The 20821-nt window shown below is 41.7% G+C and overlaps 2 protein-coding genes across 5 annotated transcripts in view; one reads left to right on the top strand and one right to left on the bottom strand.

Annotated features, from left to right (window-relative positions):
* The window catches only part of LOC117526909 (potassium voltage-gated channel subfamily KQT member 5-like), a 313438-nt gene extending 310273 nt beyond the window's left edge, over positions 1-3165 (top strand). For all 4 annotated transcript variants that reach the window (XM_034189028.1, XM_034189027.1, XM_034189031.1 and 1 more), the window contains one exon: positions 1210-3165. In XM_034189028.1, coding sequence (XP_034044919.1) covers positions 1210-2388 — 1179 coding nt within the window. In that variant the 3' untranslated portion in view covers positions 2389-3165. The remainder of the gene's footprint in view (positions 1-1209) is intronic.
* Positions 3166-7197: 4032 nt separating this feature from the next.
* LOC117526911 (elongation factor 1-alpha, somatic form-like) lies at positions 7198-20217 on the bottom strand. Its single transcript, XM_034189033.1, has 7 exons — positions 19969-20217; positions 18539-18718; positions 16662-16958; positions 10882-11032; positions 10486-10742; positions 10130-10364; positions 7198-7349 (listed from the first exon to the last, which is right to left on the bottom strand). The coding sequence occupies exons 1-7, from the start codon at positions 20209-20211 to the stop codon at positions 7234-7236; spliced, it is 1479 nt and encodes a 492-aa protein (XP_034044924.1). The 5' UTR covers positions 20212-20217; the 3' UTR covers positions 7198-7233.
* Between the last annotated feature and the right edge of the window lie 604 nt (positions 20218-20821).

Genomic DNA, 20821 nt, shown 5'->3' with positions numbered 1-20821 from the left:
GCACTGAACAAACTTAACCACTGCTGAGTATACTGCTGACTCATCAATTTGCTTTTGCTAAGTGAAGTAATCTGGATAGTGATATTCATTGCCACTAAAATATAATAATGCCAAATGATAGTCCTTCATCTAATGAATTCATTGTGCTCCCCAGCCCTGTATAGTTTGCCATGAGGGATTTCCTCTTTCCAGTGTGTTGTATTTGACATCGTTTACTAACAAGGCCATAGGGTCACTGACCCTAAAGAGATTCCCTCCTTGGCACAGTGATCTATTCAACAATTCAGTGTTACAACCAAAACTATGATACATACACTTTTCTTTCCTGTATATTTGACATCCTTGACCATGAAAACATACCACTAGAACTTGGAATCATTTTTATGTCTTTATTAGTTCAAAAGTTATTGTATAAAAATGATTTTTCAGTAATGGTGGTTTTCTTCTGGATCTAGCTCCATAACATTTGAAGCTACATCAAATCTGATGACACCTTACTGAATCAGTACAGATTCAGCTACAATTTGGTGTTAGTTGTGCATCTCTAGCTTCATTTGTCACCTCACACTGACCCATTTTCTATTTTCCCTATATTTTTGCATATTCTGGATCACCAGATCCGGAATCCGGATCTGATCATCACCAAACTTTGTTGTTTGATAGAACATTTGACTATGTTACACCCTAATTTTTTCAAGCCTTTCTGCCTTGTTTTTGTGGAGTTAGAAACTAGAATGTCAAAATTCCCCCTATCCCGCAATGGTGAAGAATCCTTTAAAAAAATTCCCTAATCCGGATCGTGATCCGGATCACCACTAAAATTTAATCACTTGTTCCTCTTGTCATTTCCAACCACTTCACAAAATTTCATCAAAATCTGTTCAAAACTTTTTGAGTTATCCTGCTGACACTCAGACAGACAAACAAACAAACAAACTCAACCGAAAACATAACCTCCTTGGCGGAGGTAAAAATATATCAAATGTGTGGCTGTTGTCAACTTTGGGATTACGTTGTTTTTGTAAATGCCACAAGTCTTGATTGAATTTTTGCACTCGACTGTACGTTTACACATTGAAGACATTTTTATAATTTTACGTGTCTAATCTCAGTAGACTAGCAGTGAAAACAGTTAAATGCAGACTGTTATTTTTTATATGACGACTATTTTTAGGATATGTGATGAACCTTCTTTTGTTCCCTCCTCAGGTCCAGTCTATCGAATCAAAACTCGACTCTCTGCTCGACGTCTATCGTCAGATCTTGCGTAAAGGTTCGTCTTCAGCGCTCACGCTCTCATCTCCACCACTGTTTGAATTGGAGCAAACATCTGACTACAACTCCTCCGTCTTCAGCAAGGATCAGTTTAGTGGCAGCGGCGCACCCCCCTCTGGCGGCTGCACCACGAATTCGCACCGAGGACTCCATCTCAACCTCAACCTCAATGCCTCCTCTTCAACGCCTCCTTCTGGTCTTCATTCTTCTTCTTCTTTCAGTCCATCGCTACTGCCTCATCCCCATCATCATCCTCAGGTGACTACACCAGATGGTGGCAATGATGAGGGCCTCAGTACATCCCCACCTATTCTCACTCTGAACAGTATCCCGAGTAGAGTGAGAGTGGCAGGATTTCCCGTTTTTGCAAGGCTTCCACCGCCGCTCCCTCCCAGCCGAAGTGCGGCCCCAAGCAATTTGGCCCATGTGACCCCCACAGACTTCCCGTCAGATGTTCGAGACTTTTGTGGATGTCTAGAGACCAAGAAGGAGGACAGTGTTGGGCCAAACCTAGGTCTAGGCATGGATCTGGCCAGATTTGGGGGGCAGCTTTGGAGGACCACTAACAACAATGGAAGGATAAATGTTAAAGAGGAGGGGTCCTGGAGGAGACACATGAGTTTAGAGTTGGAACCCCTGGTGCTGCCGGCCCCAGGCTGCTGCTTGGGCCCTAGTCAGGTAGACCGAGTCTTGGGTAAATCCATGTCAGTTCAGGACTTAATGCAGGGGGGCCCAGGGAAAAACCAGGACCCCCACCACAGCCTTTCATCTCCAAGCCCAAGTACAAGCAGTGACTCCCCCATTGGTTTCCACAGCTATAGTCAAGACCCTGGGGGTGGAGGGGTGGGTGGCGGTATAGGCAAGAGAGGGGGGAGTGGATGGGGGGAGGATGACCTCTTTATAAGTGACAGGGACACTGAGATGCATGGGTTTGATTTCCTGTCACAGGGGGTACCTGACACTCCGTGTTTCACCTCCGAACTCTTGAGGACAGAGGGCGGGGTTGGTTCTGGTTCTCGGGGCTCAAACCAGACCCCGGTCAGCGGTCACTTATCTTCTCCCCCTGCTGGCAGTACTGAACTGCAGAACATGCCACACGTACGGCTAAAATAGACTCAGCTACTCACGGAGGAGTGCAACTCACCTCACAGTGACTGTTTTTATGGCAGGAAGTCATCAGGTGGGAACGTGAAAAGAAGCATTTTTATTTCCAATCTTGATCCATTTGATAAGAATCACTGTATTTTCATACAGGCTGATCACATTGCATGAGTTATGTATTCAAATATGAATAAATCTATGATGAAGACTTGGAAAGTAGGAGAACAAGCCCCAGATACTTGAGACTCTGATTAAAGCCAATGAAACTTGGTCCTTAATGATGATTGGTTGATATGTGCGTGACCTTGAACTACAGCATGAGCACTGCATGATTTCGGTCAGCCCGATGGGTTGGTAGACAACATTTAACGGAAAAAGGGATGGATGGCCAGCATTTACAGCAAATCATGGTGAGATAAACGTAAGGGGTTCTTCTCGTGACTTCTAGCCTAAATGTACCCGAAAGACAGAGTAGAGCAGGAAATCTCAGAGAACTGTCATGTTGCTGTAACTTTCACCTCTTTGCACGCTGGTTGATGTCATTTCTGCTAATAGTCAGCTGAAGAATGAGGTGCACATCCATGACTACGTGCACGTCTTTTTTATAAGCACATGTACAGACAAGCACGCACAGGTAGCTGTGATGCTACATGTCCGTAATGCTGTAGAAGGCAAAGGATGAGCAAAACTTCCAGTGGAATAATATTCAGTATGTAATGAAAAGATTTAAAATGGAATACTGATATTTTGGGGTTCATCCTTTCACATGAGATGAAAACGGTATTGATTTAGAATGCAGACATAATCATGTATTAACCATATACACGGTAAGCTAAAAACGCAGAGCAAACTGCTTCTTGTCACCTAGGATTACTTTGAAATGTAATCCAAAAGTAATCAGATTACAAGTAATCCAAATGTATGTACATACATACATGTAATCCACATGTATTCCTTCAAAGTAATCCTACCCAACCCTGCCCATGATAGTTAGTTGCTAACCATAGCCTCTTGTTCATTTGGCAGCGCTACTTGCTATTGAATCACTACAAATTGATTTCCAATGATGGGCTCTGTCTTACACAATGAGTTAATGGATGTGTACAAGTTTATATGTTAGCTAACATATAAACTTAAGATAGCCGATGATACAGTTAGTCGCTAACCATAACCTCCTGTTCATTTGCCAGCGCTACTTGCTACTAAGTCATTACAAGTCGATTGCCAGTGAGGGGCTCTGTCTTACACAATGAGCTCCTCATCTGCAGTCGACTTGTAATGACTCTGGGAAGCAATATCCCCAGACAGCCAGAACACAAATGGGCAGCGCAGTCTCGTTTGAGGGCGGGCGCAAAAGGGTTAAAATATGATGCATGTGATGCAATAATCCTACATTAGTTTTTGGGAAAATTACACGGCAAAGTGAAAATGCAAAGACAAAGTGACGATGCGGTGGAAAGCGGACATGTGTTGCATGACCTCGAGCTCAAACATGTCAAGGCGGTTGTAAAGGCGAGAGAACGTAGCTACTCTGGTTAGCTGTGTAGGCTAACATATTTGCCTTCTCTTCTCCACTGGGACCCGAAAAAAAAAGCAGTACTTTTCTTGACTGCTTCGGCGATTGCCGAACGCAATCGGTACACAATTTATCCGTGTGAAGTTATGCTGTGTATATATTGTGCAACGGGAAGCTGTACCCAGAAGTGGTCAAATCCCGTGATATCATGCAGGGGTTTGAATGAGACTGTGCTGCCCTACTGGCTAACTGCATAAGCGGTCGTTTTAAAAGGTTTATGTGCATATGTTTACCTCCACAGGGATCCTCTTCAGGCTACCAGACACTTTGAATGACATTTTTGCCTGTTCATGGTGACAGGAAAAAGTTTACTCTGTTTTTAGCTTGTACAGTACAATAATACTACCTAGCTGGTCGCCCTATGATAGCATCTACGTTCTAAATCAAAGGGTTCCCCCTAATGTAAAGATGAACCACGAAATGTAAAAAATGAATCCTTAGTTTAAAGATGTCAGTTCTGTCAGAGCACATGACACAGATGACTGAATGAATAAATAAGTCTATCATGCCCATAATGGTGTCACAATGGACGTTTTGCTCAGTTAACAGGAGCAGCTAAAAGAAGGAAAAATGTTGCTTATTTCCAAACCATTTATGCACCATTCAGTCAGTTTTTAACAGCCATAGACTCAAAACACTTTGTGAATGTTACCTGTTGACAACGCACTTTGGTTTGGAAACAAATCTATTGAAGAAATTTTTTTTGAGAAATATAACTTTCTATTGGATTTGATTTTGTTTGTCTTATTTTTTTAACGTATGTTTAAATCGTACACAAACTGGGACCTCATAAATTGTCAACGTTTGCATTTTTTTTTTTTTCTCTTTGATGTGGACTTGCAGCAGAATGTATTTTAATTATTACTTTTAACAGATGAGCAACAGTGCTGCTATAGAGCTTGTGAATTCTTGGGCTTTTATACATTTGATAAAAGTTCAGGTTTTCATTACATAAAAACTTCTAAAATTGTGCTCCTTAAACAGTGCAAACAAATCTTTAGAAAATGCTCTAACGTTGCTATAAAAGTCAAAATCATGGTTTGCATAAGTTTGCCCTTTATTAAAACTAAATCATCACTTTTGCAGCCAGTTTTCTTTAAATGGCTACATAAAAATTTTCCAGTTATTTTCTGGACTATACATCACACCAGAGTATTAGTCACATTTGTCCAAAAAAGTTATGTCATAATATAAAAAATATACAATAAAAAAAAAAATACATTCAATCCTACCAGTCACATTTATTTTTGAAACATGGTGCTACTGGTTTAATTAACAAGTAGCAAAATGAATTTAATCTGTGCATTATTTAACTCGATCACAAATGCCTTGTGGCCACTGAACAGACAGTAACATCTGTCCAGAGCAGAACATGTGCATGTGTACTTCATGAAATGTAAACATTTTGAAACATTATAGTTAGCCTTGTCTTAGCTTAGATGTTTTGCACATTACTGTCCTGGTTATTCCAGAAAGTGCAGACAAGTGCATGAAGTGCCAAATAGTATGAAGGATATATTCTCTCTTTATACAAGAGTGTGGTCTTTCAGTTTTAGAGTAGTGAGTGAGGTTTAGAGAGCAGTGGCTCTACTCTGAACTCCTCACGAATGACTGAGCTTCTCACACTATCTCTAAGGAAACACCAGCCACTCTCCTGAGGAAACCCATTTCAGCCACTTGTACCCGCGATCTACTTCTTTCGGTCATGACTCAACCCTCATGATCATAGGTAAGGGGGGGGGTTTCCATTTTGGTGGGCTCAGGGTCTCATCACTGCTTTTTGCAGATGATGTGGTCCTGTTGGCTTCATCAGCCTGTGACCAACACTCACTGGGTCGGTTTACAGCAGTGTCAAGCGGCTGGGATGAGGATCAACACCTCCAAATTTGAGGCCATGGTTCTCAGCGGGAAATCAATGGATTTCCTACTCCAGGTAGAGAATGAAGTCTTTGCCTCAAGTGAAGGAGTTCAAGTACCTCAGGGTCTTGTTCATGAGACACCTTCATGAAATGAACATTTGTTTTATTTCAATCGCACATCATTTCAGAGTTTAAAGAGCACAATTGTTTAGAAATTTCTATGTAATTCTAATTTTATTTTTTTTAATAAAAGGGTTCACATCGTTCCTGGCACCGCTGTATAACTGCTGAGTGGAGACATGAACATGACTTACGGGGACCTCTTCCTCTTGCACAGCAGAAACTTAGACGTTCCGGGTAATATCAAATTTTTGCCAGTTTTTAGCAAAATGATTCAGCAGCTCAAAACTGTAAAGTCTCAAAAGAGTCAGTGAAGTAATTTTGAAAGAACTTTGAGAAAACATGAAGACTACATAGCCTTGATTTAAAGTCACATCAGCTGAAGAAATGTATTTTCCTTTAAATAATTTTGATATTTAGCATGAAAGGATTGTCATATACAACCCTCCTTATAACTTATAAACGAATGCTAAGCAATGAAGAGAATTCTAGATATTATTTAAAAGGAATGCATCAGAAGTTTTAAAAAAAGCCACACTCTGGTCTGCAAACTGTTCAGTACTTAAATGGTGCCTTGCTTCTGTGGTTAATTTTTTTTATGTCTAATTGCAAATTTTGTTGTTTTGTTTTTGTTTTTTGAGAAGTGCATTAGATTCCTCTGATCAGAAGTGACTGCACTGTCTTAATCTTCTTTCCTTTTAAATGTACTTACTGAGGAGCATTTCCAGTTTTTTTTTTTTTTTTGTAATTTTTTTTCTAAATTCAGACTTCACATTGATACTGTGTGTAATTTATTTAAATTGTGCACAAATTTATACTAGTAATAATCTCAAATTTATGAAGCCTGTAATACAAAGAAGATGCAAGTGAGCTTTTATTCTCATTCATCAATAAAGGAAATTCTATTTGAAAAGATTTTTCCACCCTCACACTTATCACTGAGACTTTGTCGTTCTTCTGCGATACGTGAGGCTGCATCTATATGAAGTGGTGGTGGTGGGGGGGAGCACATTTTTATCCATCTTCATTGATGGAATGTCTCACAAATTAATTTTAACAGTAACAATGGATGATTTTCCTCACATGGAAACAGTTTGTTCTTTGTAAAGCACAAACACAACATTAAAACTTAAGCTTTATTACACTTTCGGGAAAAACACACCCACACCTACACCTAACATCTTCATGAACACTTTTTTCCTTCAACTGCCTTTGTGATGGATTGTGATAATGGACCAGACGCTGCGTGTGGTGCCGCTGCATTCCTTTAGTTTGGTCTACAGCAGCAGCTCAGGCCCATCTTCATTTGGTCTTATCCTTCTGTGCAGACTTGTTCATCTTGCTGCTGGTCCTCTTTTCCACAGCTTTAATGACGCCCACGGCCACAGTCCGAGTCATGTCCCGAACTGCAAAGCGCCCTTTAAGATGGTGGAGAGAAGACCATTTTACCAAAGTCGTCACAAAAAGTTAACACAGAAATTGAGTGCTCACACTGAAACGCTTTCAAATATCTGAAGGAAGCAAAATAATTTGACTGCTGCTGCACTGAAATGTGCAAACAAAACTACAGAGGCTGAACTGGACTTCACATTCATTTGTGCTGTTAATTTATTCTCACTTCTATATATGATGCAACCAATTATTGTTAAGCATTCCCGTGCAACACTGTGCACACACAGAAACTCTCATTAGGAGGACGTGTGTTATTTTACTTGCCGACTGCCCACCGATGAGGAGCTACACTATGACTAAAGGCTTTCTATTATTTTCAATTGTGGCACACATGGAGGTGGATTCCAGATTTGCCCTGATAAGATTGGCCAAAGGTCTGAGTTCCAGTCATTCAAAATGTGTTTGGGAGTGTTTTCCCAACAAATCAGGATGGACTCCTTCAGGAATGACCATCTACAACCCCAATTCCAATGAAGTTGGGACATTGTGTGAAATGTAACTAAAAACAGAATACAATGATTTGCAAATCCTCTTCAACCTATATTCAATAGAATACATCACAAAGACAAGATATTTAATGTTCAAACTGATAGACTTTTTTGTTTTTGTGCAAATATTTGCTCATTTTGAAATGGATGTCTGCAACACATTATTTTTTGCTCTATCTAAGACTTGCTTTGACAATGTAAACGTATGTTTCGCATGTCAGTCAAGGTCCAATTGGACTGCGAGAGAGAGAGAGAGAGTGCTGTCTTTTCTCTATAAAGTCTATGCTTTTTATTTCCAAGACCTGCCATTTTTTCACAGGGGTGCCCCAAAAATTGCGTATGAGTACATTTATTGTTTTGAGGAAGGAGTGTATTTTTGCATTTACAAAATGCCACATCAATCCACCAACAAATAAATAAAAGTGATTAATTCCTTCCCAAAACATCAAATCTAGGCTTGCATCTTACATGTACTTTAAAGCAAATTGTAGCTGAACTTTCAGGTCTTCGTTTTAAGAAAATCCTCATCTATACCAGGTGATCATGAAGCTTTATAACTGGGAATACAAAATATCCTCATATAAAATCAACAATAATGATAATAATATTAAAGCAAACAGAGCTCTGGTATCGGAATAGTATTGGTATCGGCACATATCCAAATGCAGGTGTCGGGATCAGATCGGAAGTGAGAAAATGTGGATCGGTGTATCCCTAAACTTCAGTTGATTGGACATGATTTGGAAAAGCTCACACCTGTCTACATTTAAGGTCCCACAGTTGACAGTGTGTGTCAGAGCACAAACCAAGCGTGAGGTCAAAGGAATTGTCTGTAGACCTCTGAGACAGGATTGTCTCGAGGCACAAATCTGGGGAAGGGTACCGAAACATTTCTGCTGCTTTGAAGGTCCTAATGAGGACAGTGGCTTCCATCATCCAGAAATGGAAGAAGGTCAGATCCACCACGACTCTTCCCAGAGCTAACTGCCCATCTAAACTGAGCAATCGGGAGAAGGGCCTTAGTTAGGGAGGTGACCAAGAACCCAATGGTCACTCTGTAAGAGCTCGAGCATTCCTCTGTGGAGAGAGGAGAACCTTCCAGAACGACAACCATCTCTGCAGCAATCCACCAATCAGGCCTGTATGGTAGAGTGGGCAGACGGAAGCCACTCCTTAGTAAAAAGCACATGGCAGTTCGCCTGGAGTTTGCCAAAAGACACCTGAAGGACTGTCAGACCATGAGAAACAAAATTCTCTGGTCTGATGAGCCTGGTGTGAATGCTAGTCAGGATTGAGCGAAAGATGAATGCAGCAATGCACAGACATCCTGGATGAAAATCTGCTCCAGAGCGCTCTTGATCTCAGACTGAGACAACGGTTCACTTTTCAGGAGGACAATGACCCTAATCACAGAGCCCAAATATCAAACGAGTGGCTTCAGGACAACTCTGTGAATGTCCTTGAGTGGTCCAACCAGAGTCCAGACCTGAATCTAATTGAACATCTGTGGAGAGATCTGAAAATGTCTGTGCACCGACGCTCCCCATCCAACCTGATGGAGCTTGAGAGGTGCTGCAAAGAGGAATGGACAAAACTGCCCAAAAGATAGGTGCACCGAGCTTGTGGCATCATATTCAAGAAGACTTTAAACTGTAGTTGCTGCCAAAGGCACATCAACACAGTATTGAGCAAAGGATATGAATACTTAGGTACATGTGATTTCTTAGTTTCATATTTTTCATAAATTTGCAAAATTAAAAAAATATATATAACAAAAAAAAATATTTTTCATGTTGTCATTATGGGGTGTTGTGAGTAGAATTTTAAGGGAAAATTGACTTTACTCCATTTTGGAATAAGGCTGTAACATAACATGTGAAAGACGTGAAGACCTGTGAATACTTTCTGGATGCACTCCAGTTTTTCAACTTTGAGATTTTTAATTAAAAATATCATAGCCATTTAGAAATTACGGCCATTGATGGATGGACATAGTTCCTCCATTTTTTTAAGAGATCATAAATACTTGGACAAATGATATACAAGTATTATTAATACAAATAACCCACTTCTACAGCTAGCTTTTTTAGACAAGAAAGGAATGGATACATGAACATTTTCAAAAAGCTGAAAGTTGGCACTATAAACACATCTTGTTTGTTTCATGTGGTGATGCGCAGCCCAACTACTTATGGACCTGACTGTGGCCTTTAATGTTAACAGTAAAAGTATTGCTTACAAGGAAACAGGTGACTCACCCAGTGGCGGATAATCAACGAAACTCTCCACACACATGGGCTTTCGAGGGACAATCTCCACGAGAGCAGCATCTCCAGACTTGATGGATTTAGGGTTGTTCTCAAGGGTCTTCCAGGAGCGGCGGTCGATCCTTTCCTTGAGCTCTGAGATCCTGCACGTTATGTGTGCAGTGTGGCAGTCGAGTACAGGGGAGTAGCCAGCATGGATCTGACTAGGATGGTCCAACACAATCATCTGGCGGACAGGAGACACAAACATACGTTAAGACGCAGGCAGCAGACATCTTTTGAACACATCTGTCATGAAAGCATTTATCTTCAGTATTTTTTTGTTTTTTCTGTTGTTTTTAGCTCACCTGCGAAGTGAAGCTGGCGGCTTCCTGTGGCGGGTCGTTAATGCTGTCTCCAGCCACGTGGCCACGGCGAATCTCCTTAATGGACACATTCTTGATATTAAAGCCCACGTTGTCTCCAGGCAGTGCCTCGGCCACAGACTCATGGTGCATTTCCACAGACTTGACCTCACTGGTCACATTGACAGGGGCAATGGTCACCGCCATGCCAGGCTTTAGGATTCCTGTCTCAACCCGGCCCACAGGTACGGTTCCAATGCCTGGAATACGCATGACGTGACATACACCACAGCTTTGTCAATGAAACGGACATCATCTTAACAACTAAATTACAGGCATAAGCATTTCTTTTTAATGTTAATATTTATAAATCTTTACACACACTGCCATCACGCCCACCTCCGATCTTAAAGACGTCCTGCAGGGGGAGGCGGAGGGGCTTGTGAGTGGGCCGTGCTGGAGGCTGCATGGTGTCCAAAGCCTCCAGCAGCGTGGTGCCTGAGACTTTACCATCTTTACAGTTGATCGTCCAACCTTGGAACCAGCTCATCTAAAAAAACACAGAAACGTGCACGTTTAGAGCTTTTGTTTTTTCTTTCCACTGTATAAGTGCTTCACTGCTGCAGCCAATGCCCAAAATATCTTTACCGCCTTCTAGTGGGGGCAATTTTGTTGATGTTGCAGAGCAACAGGCGAGTCAAAAGCAGACATACACATACATCAGACTTTTATATACCCATAATCGCTCATCGGAACAACCTGGGCGTTCCCTGCGAAATTCTGCTGGAGGAGGAGGGGGGCAGATGCATGAGGGTGGCCAATATTACATTTGACGGAATGCCCACCCCTCGATATATTTCAATAAAATGTCTGATTTCATGACTAATAAAAAAAAAAAAATCACAAATAACGCAACCATGTAGTCCCAGATCTGTTCCCTCTTGTGCACAACTCTACCTGGAAACTCTAAAATTGATATCATCAATCAATCAATCAATCAATCAACTTTTTTCTTGTATAGCGCCAAATCACAACAAACAGTTGCCCCAAGGCGCTCCACATTGCAAGGCAAGGCCATACAATAATTATGAAACACAGTCTACGTCTAAAGCAACATAACCAAGGGATGGTCCAGGGTCACCCGATCCAGCCCTAACTATAAGCCTTAGCGAAAAGGAAAGTTTTAAGCCTAATCTTAAAAGTAGAGAGGGTATCTGTCTCCCTGATCTGAATTGGGAGCTGGTTCCACAGGAGAGGAGCCTGAAAGCTGAAGGCTCTGCCTCCCATTCTACTCTTACAAACCCTAGGAACTACAAGTAAGCCCGCAGTCTGAGAGCGAAGCGCTCTAATGGGGTAATATGGTACTACGAGGTCCCTAAGATAAGATGGGACCTGATTATTCAAAACCTTTTAAGTAAGAAGAAGAATTTTAAATTCTATTCTAGCATTAACAGGAAGCCAATGAAGGGAGGCCAACACGGGTGAGATATGCTCTCTCCTGCTAGTCCCCGTCAGTACTCTAGCTGCAGCATTCTGAACCAACTGAAGGCTTTTTAGGGAACTTTTAGGACAACCTGATAATAATGAATTACAATAGTCCAGCCTAGAGGAAATAAATGCATGAATTAGTTTTTCAGCATCACTCTGAGACAAGACCTTTCTGATTTTAGAGATATTGCGTAAATGCAAAAAGGCAGTCCTACATATTTGTTTAATATGCACTTTGAATGACATATCCTGATCAAAAATAACTCCAAGATTTCTCACAGTATTACTAGAGATCAGGGAAATGCCATCCAGAGTAACGATCTGGTTAGACACCATGCTTCTAAGATTTGTGGGGCCAAATACAATAACTTCAGTTTTATCTGAGTTTAAAAGCAGGAAATTAGAGGTCATCCATGTCTTTATGTCTGTAAGACAATCCTGCAGTTTAGCTAATTGGTGCGTATCCTCTGGCTTCATGGATAGATAAAGCTGGGTATCATCTGCGTAACAATGAAAATTTAAGCAATACCGTCTAATAATACTGCCCAAGGGAAGCATGTATAAAGTGAATAAAATTGGTCCTAGCACAGAACCTTGTGGAACTCCATAATTAACTTTAGTCTGTGAAGAAGATTCCCCATTTACATGAACAAACTGTAATCTATTAGACAAATATGATTCAAACCACCGCAGCGCAATGCCTTTAATACCTATGACATGCTCTAATCTCTGTAATAAAATTTTATGGTCAACAGTATCAAAAGCAGCACTGAGGTCCAACAGAACAAGCACAGAGATAAGTCCACTGTCCGAAGCCATAAGAAGATCATTTGTAACCTTCACTAATGCTGTTTCTGTACTATGATGAATTCTAAAACCTGACTGAAACTCTTCAAATAGACCATTCCTCTGCAGGTGATCAGTTAGCTGTTTTACAACTACCCTCTCAAGAATCTTTGAGAGAAAAGGAAGGTTGGAGATTGGCCTATAATTAGCTAAGATAGCTGGGTCAAGTGATGGCTTTTAAGTAATGGTTTAATTACTGCCACCTTAAAGGCCTGTGGTACATAACCAACTAACAAAGATAGATTGATCATATTTAAGATTGAAGCATTAAATAATGGTAGGACTTCCTTGAGCAGCCTGGCAGGAATGGGGTCTAATAAGCATGTTGATGGTTTGGATGAAGTAACTAATGAAAATAACTCAGACAGAACAATCGGAGAGAAAGAGTCTAACCAAATACCGGCATCACTGAAAGCAGCCAAAGATAACGATACATCTTTGGGATGGTTATGAGTAATTTTTTCTCTAATAGTCAAAATTTTGTTAGCAAAGAAAGTCATGAAGTCATTACTAGTTAAAGTTAATGGAATACTCAGCTCAATAGAGCTCTGACTCTTTGTCAGCCTGGCTACAGTGCTGAAAAGAAACCTGGGGTTGTTCTTATTTTCTTCAATTAGTGATGAGTAGAAAGATGTCCTAGCTTCACGAAGGGCTTTCTTATAGAGCAACAAACTCTTTTTCCAGGCTAAGTGAAGATCTTCTAAATTAGTGAGACGCCATTTCCTCTCCAACTTACGGGTTATCTGCTTTAAGCTACGAGTTTGTGAGTTATACCACGGAGTCAGACACTTCTGATTTAAAGCTCTCTTTTTCAGAGGAGCTACAGCATCCAAAGTTGTCTTCAATGAGGATGTAAAACTATTGACAAGATACTCTATCTCACTTACAGAGTTTAGGTAGCTACTCTGCTCTGTGTTGGTATATGACATTAGAGAACATAAAGAAGGAATCATATCCTTAAACCTCATGCAACAAATATCATGCAACTACTACCTGTGGACAATGATGACGTTGTCACTGGTAAGATGAGGAAGTGACAAGAACAACGTTGTGAAAACTCATTATTTTTTGCATTTTGGTGTCTTGATGTTCAGGGTGGAGGAGGGTATTTCAACGCACAGATACTCTATAATAATCACGTGACTGTACAGTAGTAGCATTCGCATAAGACAATGGGTTTGTACAGTAATCAGTTTTTTTTTTCCCTGAACATCAGACCAGACTGTTAGTCTTGGACTGCTTCATTGCGTTTACATCCCACCGCCGGCTAACGTGCATGAGACAGCACACGCTCGCCGACTAGATGCGGACTAACCCAGTGTCGCTGACCGAACAGCCCCCATAAAAATGGCTCTGCCATCTTCAACACCTCACTGGAGACATGCCAGGTGCCAGCATGCTTCAAGGCCTCCACCATCATCCCCATCCCCATAAAACAAAGAACTTCAGGAATTAATGACTACAAACCCGTCGCCCTGAACTCTGTGGTGATGAAGGCCTTTGAGCGCCTCGTCCTCACACACCTCAAGGCCATCTCTGACACTCACCTGGAGCCCCTGCAGTTCACCTCCAGAGCCGACAGGTCGGTAGATGACGCTGTCAACACGGCTCTCCCCCTCATCCTCTAGCCCAGGGGTGGCCAAGTTCGGTCCTCGAGAGCCACCTTTCTGACACTCTTAGTTGTCTCCCTGCTCCAACACACCTGAATCCAATGAAAGGTTCATTAAAAGTCTGCTAACGAGTCTTTCATTGGATTTAGGTGTGTTGGAGCAGGGAGACAACTAAGAGTGTCAGAAAGGTGGCTCTCGAGGACCGAACTTGGCCACCCCTGCTCTAGCCTGTGGACTCGCTAAGCCAGGATCCTGTTTGTGGACTTCAGCCTTGCTTTCAACACATCATCTCAGCCCTGCTGCAGGACAAGCTCTTTCAGGTTGCCGTGCCCGACTCCACCTGCAGGTGGATCACTGACTTCCTGTCCAACAGGAGGCAGCATGTGAAGCTGGGAGGGCACGTCTCCAATACCCAATACACCAGTACCGGATCCCCCCCAAGGCTGAGTTCTTTCCCCTCTACTCTCCTCCCTGTACATCAACAGCTGCACCTCCACCCACCAGACTGTAAAGCTCCTGAAGTTCACGGATGATACAACCCTCAGACTCATCTCGGATGGGGGACGAGTCTGCTTACAGATGGGAGATCAATCAGCTGGTGTCCTGGTGCAAACAGAACAATCTGGAGCTCAATATCCTCAAGACAGTGGAGATGGTTGTTGACTTCAGAAAGAACCCAGTCCCGGCCAACCCCATCACCCTGTGTGACTCCCCTGTTGCCATTGTGGAGTCCTTCTGTTACCTGGGTATCACCATCACCCAGGACCTCAAGTGGGAGCTGAACATCAGCTCTCTCATCAAGAGAGCACAACAGAGGATGTACTTTCTGTGGCAACTAAGGAAGTTCAACCTGCCAAAAACAATGACGGTGAACTTCTACACTGCCGTCACTGAGTCCATCATCTCCTCCTCCATCACCCTCTGGTATGCTGCTGCTACTGCTAAGAACAGGTACAGATTGCAGCGTATCATCCACGCAGCAGAGAAGGTGATGGACTGCAATCTTCCATCCCTACAGGACCTGTACACCTCCAGGGCCCTGAGGCGAGAAAGATAGATAGTGGCTGATCCCTCTCACCCAGGACACAAACTTTTTGTTACCCTCCCCTGTGTCAGATGGCTGAGGTCCATCAGAACTAAAACCTCAAGACACAAAAACAGCTTCTTTCCACCTACAGCTAGAGTTACAAAAATGCCAGAGACCCCCATTTCCTCTGCCCCCTTACTCCAACAAAGTTTAGATTGATCATCCTGCACTGAAAGATACTGCACATCTGCATGCCTTTGCACAGCCCCATTCCACTATATTTATTTGACAGTGAACATAGTTTTGCCTATTTGACTCCTTACAGAAGTATTTTTTCCTTTTCTTTTTACTCTTGTTTATGCACCAGTGACACCAGATCAAATTCCTTGTATGTGAGAACTTAATTGGCAATAAATCTGATTCTGTCACAACTATTTCTGACTGTTACTCACCAACTACTGTTCACTTTAAGAGGCTGAATAAATACTGTAGAGCTCTGTTTGACATGCTCTTCTACTGTACAGAATCAAACGACAATTTAAGCAGCTCTCAGACCTGGCAAAGTGTAATGCCAGATTTTCCAGAGTGGCAATGTGATACGACTCAGGAGCAGGGGCGGAGATTAGAGTGTTGCCTCACAAATTTTGAAATGTTGGTTAAACTCGTACGGGCTTTGAAGATGTTTAAAATTCTGGGGGACTTGGTACAACTTCCGGCTGCTTCACTTGACTCTGTGTAGGACTGATGGAACTCGGCATGGAGTTTTCATACTGAGCACAGAAACAGTTACTTTACACTAGCACAAATTACGTACAAATTCATCTGATGTACACAGAGTTCACACAAAGTTGCACCAGGCTGTCCCATGTTGGGCCTCAGTTGGTGGGAACTTGACAAAGTTCTGGAAAGCTGGTAGAGCTGCTTGGAGGGGGGAAAACAGTCAGCTTACAACCTGGCCAAGTGTGAGAGTTGTTTTAGTTCAGTGGTGCCAAACACAAGTGGCAATATTCAGAAGGACTGCATTTCTGTGGCCAAACCAACATTGAGATCCACACCAGAACTGCTGCTGTTATTCTAAAAGGGGAGAAGCCAAAACTGAACTCAAACCACAACAACTAAGTATGATGGCCAAAAATGTACAGATCCAATTAATCACATGAATCTCTGTGTGTTAAATTTTGGGGCACGTGTTCTTTGTTGTGACTCACATTTGGGCTCGCTTCCAGCATGTTGTCCCCAATCCAGCCGGAGATGGGCACAAAAGCCACCATCTCAAGTTTATAGCCAACCTTCTTGATGTAAGAGCCGACTTCCTCAACAATCTCCTCGTAGCGCTTCTGGCTGTAGATGGGTACGGTGCAATCCATCTTGTTGACTGCCACAATGAGCTGCTTCACTCCCAGGGTATAGGCGAGGAGGGTGTGTTCCCGAGTCTGCCCGTGTTCTGAGATGCCTACTTCAAACTCGCCCACACCTGCATCAATCATCAGTATAGCACAGTCCGCCTGAAAATGGTAAAGCAGAACAAAATGCCCTGAAAACCTACTTGAAAGTGAGCAACAGCGCGCCATGAGGAGCCAAAACAGTACAGGTTTCACTTGGAAACGATCACCTTCGCAGGTGGTTTTACTGATGACCTCCTCCCCTCATCTTGAAATCCAATACCACCTTTGAAATCACCTGCTTGAGGTGATCAGCAGCATGGAAAAGCTGCACTGTCTGTGCTCTTCATGACTACCACTGGTTTAGGTTTACAAGTATTAAAGAAAAAAAAGTCAGATGCACTCCATGAGCCTGAAGCCAATTTTGACCAAATAGGTACCACTTTAGGAGCCCAAACAACTCTTACAATCAAGGCTACGTAAACCACATCCTCCAAAAAAATGTATGATAGCCATGCCAGGGTGGTAGCTATGGCCACGGTGGTGTCCGTGAACGATTACATAAGGGTCAAAATTTAAAAATACTCCAATCATACTGAGATGAATACCACATTATTTGTCTGATCATAGGGATTCCCAAAATTCTGAGTTTAGACTACCTTGACTTTCATTCCTCCATTTATCTACTGACTCCAAACAAGGGTCACTGGGGGAGGCTGGAGCTTCTCCCAGCAGTCATAGGGTGTGAAGCGGGATAGACCCTGGACAGAATGCCAGCCATCGTAGACCTTGACTTTCAACTGATCCCCCTCCCCAACCCCACATCAAATCACTTTGTCCTTGGCTGACCCTCAGTCATTCTAGCATGTTTGGTGCTAATCATAGCAAAACACTTAGCCCGGCCAATATTATCGACCGATATAAGGCCTTTTCAAGGTACTATCCGCTGAAATTTTGCCAACAGAACGCCGATAATTTCTCATAAACAGAACAGTTACTGAAATAATGTTTGTGTCGGCAATGTAACGTCCTTGCACCATTTGTCCAGTAGATGGAGCTCTGACTCCATTCAACTGAGAGCTGCTTACACCCCTGCTTAAATGTGTTCATCACCAGCCCCCAGCTGACAAAAGCATACAAGTAAGTTTATAAGGATCTATATCCTTATCCTGAACCTATATCTAAGTTGCAGCAACAAGAGGTACAAGATCAGATGTATTTCACAACTCTTTTTAAGGGTATGTATTTGCTAATTTCACAAAGGTTTAATTCTTGAATGCATTTTGAACTTGAAAATTCTTCTCTGTTATAAAGTTAATCAATATGAGGACAAAGCTTCAGCCTTTAGCTCATACCTTTTTTGTTAAGGGTCCAAAAAAGAACATTTTATTCATTAAAAAAAAAATAATAATATTGGATGATTTATCGGCTATCGGCAAATCATCTGATTTATCAATTATCTGCATTTTTTTCATTCTAATATCGTTATCAGCATCGGCCTCAAAAAATCCATATCGGTTGAGCTCTACTGTATCGTTTAAACATGGACAGACACACACACACAAAGGAAGGAAAATAGAAACATCCACATTTAATCCAACGATATGGAATCCCAGATTACAATTAATTAAAATACTTAGCTACAGGGTATCATGAAGCCATAGTTCTTTCCATCCTTCAGTGTTCTCCAATCCTCATTGTACCTGTGAGGTTCCAGTAATCATATTCTTTATGAAGTCCCGGTGTCCTGGAGCATCGATGATGCTTATGTAATATTTTTTCGTTTCAAACTTCCAAAGAGAGATGTCAATGGTGATACCGCGCTCACGCTCCACCTTCAGTTTGTCCAAAACCCAGGCATATTTGAAAGATGCTTTTCCCATCTAAAAACATGCAGAGAGGAAAATATGAAGTTGTACTTATGTAATTTTACACTTTATAAACGCTTTGTTTAAGAGATAAAGTCACATGTTGTAGAGCAGATTTCACAGGACACTTCCATTGTGTAGAGTTGTTGCAGCAACATTTCCCATTTAACATGAATGGAACTTTTAAACAGTGTTGCAATGTTGAAGCTACACTGTGCAGTATTTGGTGCCATCTAGTGGTGGGGTCGCAGATTGCATTATGCCGTTGTCTGTCACAGTTGTTTCCCTTCATGTTTTCAGTTCTCTGTCGATAGGGATTCATGCTTTCTTGTCTTGTGATGAGCAATATGTGTATAATCCTCCAATTCACAAAAATGAAGCTTCTCAGACTTGTTAGCCTGCATGAGCAACCATGAGACAATATTTAGGAGAACAGCCACTGGTTTATTAACTTTCTTCCTTCAGTCTTCTGACCACACTGCAAAATGCAAAGGGTAGAGGAAGTACGTCCCTTTTGGGCTACTGTATCGATATGTTGGCCTCCATGGGGGGGTTGTCATTCTAAGGTCATGACATTGATACATTATTCCATGTAATTATACAATAATGAACAGGTGGTTTTGAATGTTTTATCCCATTTCTGCTATCAAACACCCCTAAATCCTACACACTGTAGCTTTAAAGAAAGCACACAATCAGAATCGACATCAGACTCCTCATCAATCCCAAAATGTACTGGGCTGTTACACAATACAAGATTAATCTTTCCACAAAATTTGACAGAGAATGATAAGGGGGATGGGATATTTTTTTTAAATCCTTATTAAATGAAAGCACCATTAATCACGGGGTCTTGTAGGTAGAGATCATAACTGTACTGCAGTTATCATATAGCCAACTCTGTCGAGACTTTTACAACCCCTCTTATATACACTAATAAGCCACAGTACAAAACCGGGACACGGTGTTATTATGATATTATGCACCCTTGTCAATAAGATATTGCAAAAAGTAACAGATTCTGTGGAGAGACTGTGGATGAAATGTAATTATTATCCAGATGTGCCTGAAAAATAATAATAATGTACAAAGGTTGGGTTGGGATGTATTTCATTAGTCTGGAACAAAAATGCATCAGTGTTCCATGCCCATTACACAAAGTGCTTGGTGAACTTTACTAACTCTCAAAAGCTGCTTGATAGTTGCACTACAGAAAATAATTTAAAACAACACTTTGTAGAAAAAAAGAACTGAGTGTACTATACCCGAGCAGCTTCCTTCTCATATTTTTCAATCATTCTCTTGTCAATGCCGCCACATTTGTAGATGAGGTGACCAGTGGTGGTGGACTTCCCAGAGTCCACATGTCCAATTACCACAATGCTTAAATGGAGCTTCTCCTTCCCCATCGCCCCGACATACAAGAACACCAACCGTGCTACAGAATGACCTAAAGGAACCAAATAAAATGCTTTAACATAAATGTTCCATAATGTGAGAGAGAACATAATATTTTGTGGGAAAAGTCTGGTGCTGTTTTATTTTTATTTTTCCATATAACCAGGTTAGTCCCAGTGAGATCAAGAGCTCTTTTGCAAGGAAGACCTGGACAATTAGAAAGTTTCCAATTCATCTAACCTGCATGTCTTCAAATGTGGGAGAAAACCCACGTAAACATGGGGGGAACATGCAAACACCACACATAAAGGCCACAGGTGGGAATTGAACCCATGACCTTCTTGCTGTGAGGCAACAACTAAGCCACTGTGCTGCTGTGTTGCACAAAGATGTGGAATTTCTCAGTCTATATTCTTCACCTAACATCTCAGACTGTGGAATCAAAGCTTCTCTACCATAGTGCCCTGTGGTGGGTGAAGATAACTCAGAATGCCAGTGTTGAATTCGTGAAAGACATTTATATCCAAGTGTGCACATAACTGGTGCTCAAGTGTGCTAAAAAATAAATGATGCATACCATAAAACATAGAGGGAGGTGCTTTTCCTACAGTCTGTTATCATCGTCTTCCTGAGAAGCGCTTTAGTCCATGTTTTCTGCTGTGCAATGCATCATGTATTTTTAGCATGCACAAGTGTGGCAGCTTGTACTTCTCTCACAGT

The sequence above is a fragment of the Thalassophryne amazonica genome, chromosome 15 (assembly GCF_902500255.1).
Source record: "Thalassophryne amazonica chromosome 15, fThaAma1.1, whole genome shotgun sequence".
Classification (NCBI taxonomy): Eukaryota; Metazoa; Chordata; class Actinopteri; order Batrachoidiformes; family Batrachoididae; genus Thalassophryne; species Thalassophryne amazonica.
The sequence above is the reverse complement of the archived record's forward strand: the minus strand, read 5'-3'. Positions and strand labels throughout refer to the sequence as shown.